This window comes from Thunnus maccoyii, chromosome 14, assembly GCF_910596095.1.
Source record: "Thunnus maccoyii chromosome 14, fThuMac1.1, whole genome shotgun sequence".
Taxonomy (NCBI): Eukaryota; Metazoa; Chordata; class Actinopteri; order Scombriformes; family Scombridae; genus Thunnus; species Thunnus maccoyii.
This window is the reverse complement of record NC_056546.1, coordinates 16,108,911-16,117,567: the sequence shown is the minus strand read 5'-3', so window position 1 is coordinate 16,117,567 and position 8,657 is coordinate 16,108,911. Positions and strand designations below refer to the sequence as shown.

Here is an 8,657-nt window from a genome sequence, read left to right as displayed (position 1 = left end):
GGACATCACTTAATGTAACTGTCAACTTTCATTAAAATGTCTTTAAAGCTTAATTAGCTCAGTAGAAGGGTGCCTGTTGATATCAGTTTGATTTATCTGTGGGTGGGGGAACACATGACACTTGCATTAGTTTAAAAAAACATGTTTCAGTGCCATCCCTAATGTAAATATCAGTGATGTAAACCAGACATCACCCTGCACCCCAAGGGCTGATAAGACCTGATTACTTCTTAAGGTTCCAGTGAAGGTAGATCCCAACCTTGAGTATCTACTTCAACAGGCTACTGAAGTCTGACCTCCAACGGTGAAGGAATGTAAACCAGTGCAGTGCGTGAGAGTGGGAAGGTGGGTAGTTTCCTGACATGATTTCTTTCGCAGTTCTCAGGTCATTCCCAAGAGTTTATCTACCCCCATATGGATTTCACTAGACTTTCAATGTTGGTGAGATCCCAGTTTAAGACTCAAATGTTCCAGCAGTAAGACAGACCAGTCTATAAAACTTGATGTAAGACACTCTGAGGCAGTAATACCTGTCCCACATCTGGAATCACCTCACTGAGTTGATGCAACTGCTTTTAGGCTTTCAAGACTTAGTAAAGAGTGACACCATGTGGATTCTTTGAGAAGTGCAAGGACCAGAGTAACCTATTGCCTTAGTCTCACTTCATGCCAGCACTATGCAACTACCTTGTGTTATTATAATCTCAATTATGGGTTGTTTAATCAGCAAAGACTGACCGAAAACAGACTTTCTCCTCTTTTCTCTCAAGTCATATCAATACTTCATTGATTGAACACCACAAGAGAGTCAACAACCTTTATTTATCCATATATGTGCCACTCAGAAATTGGGAAGAGGTGTTACAGGATTTGCCCTTAAGAGAAGCCTATATGGATCATTTACAAATTTTCTCTCTACAATGAGGCCATTGACAAAAATAAAAGGGAGGAAAAAAAAAAAAGAAGACAATATGGTCGTAACAGTGTAAACACGTAATATACATGAAAGCAAAAAAGCAGTAGGTATCAGTGACATCAAATTAAAATGTAGGGTAAGTTAGTATGAATATGAACAAAAGACTCCTGAAAACCCTAACTTTTTTTCTCAAATAACAGCTCAGCATACATTTCTACATAGCATGCAATAAGGCACCTATCTAACACAAGGAAGAAACCTATGCTACAATTTGAAGCACAATTGTTATCCAAATAAAAAGGAAAAGAAAATATCGCTCACCATAATGTTCACTCCCATAAAAACTGTATATCTCTCGTTCCCTTTCATATAACCCAAGCCATATCTAAAAAAATACATCAGTTTGTAAAAGATATTTTACACAGAACAGTAAATAGAGCACAATCCATTGGAATTTCGGAAAAAATCTTAAAGTCCTGTAAAAGTGAGATTTTCTCGTGTAGTCTTTTTTGTTTTTTTTCTTTTTTAGTATACACAACCTTTTGTGACAGTTTGCAGATCAACGTGAACAACAGTTACCTATATTCTATACACAGGTAATTGAATTAGTCTCCAAAGCAATAATCAAAGTGAGATGTTGCATTTTGTGTACATTTGGTGCTGGGGGTACAAAAGAAACTGCACAGTAAATAATTAGGACAGGTCATGTTGTAATATGCTACCCAGTAGATTTTTATTTTCTATTATGCATTTTCTTATGGCTAAATTGCATGTCATAATAGAATCAGGGTGTCAGCCAGTATTGCTCTCTGTACAGTCTATGCAGCAGTGCTAACTCATTGTAGACATACAAGAAAACAACCTCATAAATATACAACATGGCTCATGTCTGATGGAGCCCAAATTCAAGAGCAAGCTGCATGAGAACACTTGCAACATGTTTATCTCCAACACTTAACAAATTAAAGTCATAAAGGGAAAAAAAAAAGAAGGTGGAGACAAAGTGGATCTTACTATCAAAAATGTAATCTTTCGGAACAGCACACTAGTCACCTATACATATATATATATAAATGAAATCAGTAAGTATTTACATTGGATTTTTGTTGTTTGCTTCACATGGATTATGTGGGTGAAAAAGATAACTATTTAAATCGAGACAACAGTTCTTGTTCACCAATTGTGTTGGTAGCCTTGAATAAAGTTGCAGCTCAAAAGCGCATGTGCCCACCTGAAGGTACAATAACTGAATTCTTGTATCAAAAAAGACTAACCAGAAGGTGAAGCATATTTTCCCCAGGTAACAATTTTATCATGTAGATCTTCAAATCACATTTTTTTTTTCTTTTAAAAGTGTTCAAAAGAGGTCCTGGAGCAAGTGAAGCACAATCACAAACAAGAATTCCTTCAGAATCTAGTATTATACCCTCTTCAAACCGAGAACAAGTCCCGGGTTCAGCTCTGAATTATAGGTTACTCAGTCCTTCAGGCCAAGCCTTTTCCTTTTGAAGACTTGTGTTACTGTCCATTTATTCTCAACTGCTCCACTTCAACATAGCAATGTGCTGAACTGACCACTTTTGTCTATAGAAGTTGGCCTGATGTTTCCTGTGGTGTGGTGATATCAATGATGGGACCATTGTAGAACAGAAACGGGGAGCAGGGATGTGTGCGCTTGCATGGGACAGCATATGAGGGTGGGAGAGGGGGGCTCACTGACCTACATGGATCCTATGATGTCTAGAGAGGGAAGATGAATGGTTAAAGCCTTTTCCACACTGGGTGCACCTGTATGGTTTTTCCGGAGACAGGATGCGCTGTTTGGGGAAGGCATTGTTAGGGAATCCCTTCACTGGAGTGATGGGGATGGGAATGGGGATGGGACTGTACTGCTGCTGTTGTGGCTGTGGTGTTTGCGGCTGCTGTTGTTGTTGCTGTTTATTCTCCATATGAACTCTCTGATGCCTTGCAAGGGACGAGGAGTGATTGAATCTTTTACCACAGTGGGGGCAGGTGTAGCTCTTTCCCTCTGAGTGGACTCTTTGGTGTCGGGACAGGGAAGAGGAATGATTGAAGCCCTTTTCACAGTGGTGGCACATATAGGGCTTGTCTCCCTGCTGGTGTACCCTCTGCTTTGGGGGAGTGCCGAAGGACAAGGTTTTCACGGGCTGAGGAGGAGAAAACACTGGGTTCTGCAGGTGGATCTTGTGGTGGCGAGAGAGAGAAGAGGAGTGATTGAAGCCCTTGTTGCAATGTCTGCAGGTGTAGGGCTTTCCTCCGGCATGGACTTGCTGGTGCTTCTTCAGATGGCGTTTGCGGACAAAGCTCTTCCTGCACATGTTACATTTGTAGGGCTTCTCACCCGAGTGGATCCTCTGGTGCTCCCTCAGAGTGGCTGCAGCAGCAAAACACTTTCCACACTGTGTGCACCGGTGAGGTTTGTCTCCGAGCACCACTGCAGCATGGGTCTTCTGATGCTGCTTCAGGTTGGAAGTTGTAGCAAAGCCTTTGCCACACTGGCCGCAGGTATATGGCTTCTCACGTGCATGGACCTCCTGGTGCTTTTTCAGATGCCTTCTGCGGACAAAGCTCTTCCTACACTGGGTGCACTTATAGGGCTTGTCCTCTGAATGCATCTTCATGTGTTCTCTGAGGGTGATTGCAGCTGCAAAGCTCTTACCACACTCTGAGCATCTGTGGGGTTTGTCTGGCAAATGGATCATCTGATGAGACTTGAGGCTGAAGGCATCAATAACATCTTTGCCCATGATCTCAACTCCTGGAGGAACATAGGGCTTTTCTTTCATATGAATCTTCATGTGCTGCTTGAGGCTAGCCTCCACAGCAAAGCTCTCACCACAGTGGACACAGATGTAAGGGTTGAGGTCCTTATGGATCTCAAAGTGTTGGTGAAGATCAGCTATGCTGCCAAAGATCTCCCCACACTCGTTGCACTGCAGGCCATGAGCTTCATGTATGATGACACCATTCTCAGACTCCACAGTCAACTCCCCGCCGTGGTCAGACTCCACTTTCACCACATGCTCGCTTTCGGTCTTAAGCAGCACCTCTCCCAGCAGAGCTTCATTTCCCGACGTCTTGATCTCTGCTCCTGTGAAACAGTGCATCTCACCGGGTTCCACTTTAATGTAATCATGGTCTGTCTCAGCCACAATTGCATCCACACAGGCTACAGCTCCGAGTTCTGTCCCCAGTCCCTGGATCTTTAAGTCTGAGCCATGGATCTCAAGCTCTAATCCACGTTTTTCTTCTGTCATGATCTCAGTTTCTGCTCCATAGTGAAGGTCGACATGGCTGTGGGCTATGACACACTCCGACCCAAGTGTGTCAAGGCCGGGTGTGTCACATTCAGTCTCTGACTCGGCCATGAGAACACACTCCAGCCCCACGACCTCCGTTTTCCTGCCGGGCGATGACTCAAAAGGGAATCGGGTTTAAAGAGCTCGGTTTTGTTTGGTGCAGCGCTGGTGCTCTTATCAGTGAGCAGTCCTGCAAAAGAAGAAAATAAAGAGCAATAATTAATACGGTGCCTTAAGTGGTTTTCATTCATTTTTCTAGGATGCCAATTGATGAACAGAAAAACTAAATTATCCAGATATAGACTAGAAGGTTAATATATTGTCCCTTGCCAGATGTTAACAGACACACTACAAATCTAATAAACATTGAAGCTTACAGGCAGTAGTGTCTTTGACACAAACCAAATGTATATTGTATTTATGTATATAGCCTGTAGAGATGCAGCAGTTCTCAGCGGATCATACTGGTGTACAATAAATAGTCTCCTATTGTTTGCAATGTCATTACAGTTTTTGTTCAAATGTTTTTTCAGCAACAGTATCAATTACCTTGCATGTTTCACAGGCTAGTAGGTTGTTTTCATTTGCATTTGTCACACACTGTACACAAAACAGACTTGCTAATTTCATATGGGCTGAGTCCAGGTGGCAAGAGAAAAGGTAAAGCAATTTAACAAACTGAGCTTTGGCACCAAATTCCACCTGGCAGACAAAAATAATATTAGGATAATATGTATATTATTACATAATTATTGTTATATTTCTGATTTGATTCAATAGTTGTTTTGCATGTGTATGTGTACATAAACAGGCAAATAATGTGTGTTTACAAGGTAGGCATGGGTAATTTGATATACCAATATCTCAGTAATACAATTTAAGTCATATTCAAGTATCTCTCTAAGCCTGAGTAAAGTTGTGTTTAACTAATACAAAACAAAAACTATATATTCTAAGTATTTGAAAGATTTTGGGATATTTTGACTGATAAACATCAGTGAGAACTCTAACATAATTGTGGGAAGAGACATTAAACCTTAGATTGGAATAAAGGCTAGCCTTTCTGAAAGACATGTCTGATGAGAAATCCTGAAGTTTGCCACTCACTTCCCCCTAGAGAAGGATCCCTACTTGCCCAGGATAGACATCTAAACCCTTTGCCAACACAGACCATCATCTGGTTGGTGACAACTGCAAGAAAGGGCTGGTTGTGTATTTGGTTAATGCAAAAGATTACCATCAGTGTAGGGGAAAAAAATGATGTCCTTAATATTAGATGAAATAATGCACTCTGTATTACTGTATATCCATAGCCAACGTTCATTTGACCTGAAACCAGATGTGTGCTGCATTATGCTTAGAAATCTGAATGATAGAGTATATAGGCTACGGGCTCATAATCCCCACTTCATTAAGAAAATATATTGTCCATACTTTCACACATTATTACAGATTTGCAAAACCTCACAGAAAGCTAAGTGGCCAATTTGCTAGCCAAGTTAGCGCTCAAGACGAGCTACATCACACTAGCTAACGCAATTGATAAAATCAAAGTGAACCACATCATGATCAAGCTTCCAACTCTTAACTTAATCCTCAAGACAAAGCCCGACTGGCCTACAAAGTGCGCTCATCTGCGCAACACGCTGCTCGTTATGTAAAGTGCAGCCTTGAAGAGTGCAAAAACATTTAAAACAGCGATGTTTTGTTGTTAAACACTGACTGTTTGGTTGCTAGCCGTCCATAACAGCTACAAATAGCCTTCATAGCCGCTAGTTAGCTGGCTATGGTCGAGGGGGGGACTGGTTAACGACAAAACAGCATTGTGTTAGCTGCTAATGTGTTCACCATTTAGCGAGCTAACTAGCTTCATAGCAAAAACCAACACGCGAGTAATTGTAGTCAGAGCAAAACAACGGCTAAATACTTACATTAAAACGAGGAATCGAGTCAAGTAATTTGGTGCGATTTATGACACAACCACCGACGCGGAAACTCTCCTTGTGCGAGTATTAACAGGCCATCTTGTTGTGCCACACCAGCACTTCCAGCTAGCCAAGATTACATGCTCGTCTAAGATGGCTGCCGCTAGCTAACGTTAGCCACGTTAGCTTCCGCCCTTCAAAAACACATTGAATTAAGAGCTATCTCCGAATAAGCAAAACCATAAAGCTGTTCAAAGCTTTGTCAAATTTGAGTATGGTGACACAAAGGCGGTGTGAAACCATCGTTTAACATGCGGTATCAGTGAGGACGACGTCGTAAGCTAATGTGCATTAGCACACGGTCATCAGGAGTTGGCTAGCTGAAACAAAGATGGCTAACCGTGAGGGCGATGAACGCCGCGTGAAAAACCCGGGAAAGAGTACCTTTTACTTGCATGAGAATCCATGTAAGACTCAGGTCCTTCCAACAAATGCCGTTTGGGCTACATTAACCGAGCAGGATGCTATCAGTGAAGGTATTAAATGTCTGCTTTTGATAGCTAGGAGAACCCCACATGAAGCCTTCCTCGCTGCGGCTGCACCCAGCAAACCGCACACACACACATATACACGCACACACACACACACATACACACGACTCTCTGATGGCGGCCTTGCTGATGTTAGCAGCTATCCAGCAGAGACGATATTAGCGTGTTGGCTACCTAGCCATGATACCAAGCTAACGAGTCAGCTAATCCAGTTTGCTAACACGGCTACAGCCTGCTCTCTCTCTGTCTGTCTCCACTTCAGGACGAGCCAGCAGATTGTAAAACATTGGAGCGGAAGCTTTGCCCAGCCGCCCATCCGACCATGTTAAGTCGCATGCATAAAGATTTAACTAACTGCACGTTTACTCAAGAGTCGATTCTGCACATATTACGTCTCAAGAAAACAACCTGGATGCGGATGAAAGCTGAAACAGTTCCTCGTGATATAGTGTGTTGCCGTGCTTGAACATAATGTTACCACCAGTGCGAGTCCAGGCCTGTATTTTTCCATTACAAAGTTGGGTAGTATCACAACTGGAGACGCCAAACACACAACCTATTACTGGACCCATCATTGCATATAACTACTAAGATTATATCCCGTTAAATACAGGCGTCCCTCCGCCTCAACGCTGCTACTATTCACACTGGAGTAACGTTAAGTTGAATTTTAACGATGAGAACCCCACCAGGAGTAACAATCATGCCAGTTGTAAATGTACAAATTCTTGCATATACGCAACACCCACCTTTCTGTCCTTTTAGTGTTTGTTTGCTGAAGGAAGAGGAAAAAAAAGAGTCGTTTATATGCTTCAAACTCCGGGTTGAGAAGGGCTTTGCAAGCTGTTGTGAGCCTCGTCAGACTGCTGTGTGTGTCTTCCTCTCTCTGCCTCTGTGTGTGTAGCTGGCGCCACAGCTCATCTGGCGCCAACGTTGGACCACCGACGCACTTTAGCGAAAGCAATCATTGTCACGTCAATGCAGCGCGGGAACCACTAGTGCCCACTATCGTATCGGAGGCATTTACACAACACAAACAGGAGACCATAAAGATAACGCTTTTGAACGTCTTTAAAGTCTCTACTTCACTCAAAAATGTGTTTTGTTTATTGTTCCTATAGTTTGGATGTTTGAGTTTCACTGTGCAGAATGATGTCTGTACAGAGTTTGACACTTTAGGGCTTTTTTCACATTCATCTGCTGAAAGTCGGAAGTTTCTTTGTGCTCATTGAAAATCCCATTTAAAGGGATGGGCCTACATGCAGGATTTGTGACATCACAACTAGTTTGGCAACCAATTGTGGTCCAGTATGAAAGTTACATACTGGACCACAATTGGTGACACAATTTGCAATGTTTGAAGTGCTCTTATTGATAGATAGAATGCCTTTATTGTCATTGCACAGCTGTACAACGAAATTAAGTCAGGGAGAACAAAGCCGCTGCATCCGTGCGCAATGCCATCTTGCACTAAGATGGTGGCCTGTTGCTGGACCCATCATTACATATATTGCAGTAAAATTGTGGAAATTGGGAAAAAATGCAAGCAAAGGAAAGAAAGAAAGAAAAAAAACTACTACAGATGAAGAGTCATATGTAATCACTTCCTTCAATAAAAAAGCAAATTCTGAATGTAAGAACCATGGACTCAAAGTTATAAAAAAGAAAATACTGTACTTGAGTTATAATCCTTTATTAAATTAACTTTCACCTTAACATTAGCACCAAATAAAATCAGCCAATAATGTTATTAAAATAAATCCATTGACATAAAATTATAGTTTCATTTCCAAAGTTCCCATTTTTATGTTTGAGGTAGATTATGTCCATATTTGCTGTGTGAACAAACACATTAACTTGTATTCTTCTCACTAACTGACTGCAAACCTCATTTGGGAACATTTGGGAATTGTTTTGCAAGGTCTATGGCTGTAATTTTTGTTGG

At 41.7% G+C, this 8,657-nt stretch overlaps 1 protein-coding gene across 6 annotated transcripts; it reads right to left on the bottom strand.

Annotated features, from left to right (window-relative positions):
- Positions 1-803: 803 nt before the first annotated feature.
- On the bottom strand, positions 804-7,652 carry si:ch211-198a12.6 (uncharacterized protein LOC563253 homolog). Of its 6 annotated transcripts, none has more exons than XM_042433993.1 (2): positions 7,462-7,652; positions 804-4,426 (listed from the first exon to the last, which is right to left on the bottom strand). In XM_042433993.1, the coding sequence occupies exon 2, from the start codon at positions 4,303-4,305 to the stop codon at positions 2,629-2,631; it is 1,677 nt and encodes a 558-aa protein (XP_042289927.1). In that variant the 5' UTR covers positions 4,306-4,426; positions 7,462-7,652; the 3' UTR covers positions 804-2,628. The 6 variants fall into 6 exon arrangements, with proteins under 6 accessions (XP_042289927.1, XP_042289932.1, XP_042289930.1 ...); XM_042433998.1 differs by lacking the exon at positions 7,462-7,652 and adding an exon at positions 7,121-7,144; XM_042433996.1 differs by lacking the exon at positions 7,462-7,652 and adding an exon at positions 6,814-6,993.
- Positions 7,653-8,657: the final 1,005 nt, after the last annotated feature.

Excerpts from the sequence above, each read along its gene's own strand:
- si:ch211-198a12.6 (XM_042433993.1), bottom strand. The coding sequence starts at position 4,305 with ATGGCCGAGTCAGAGACTGAATGTGACACACCCGGCCTTGACACACTT.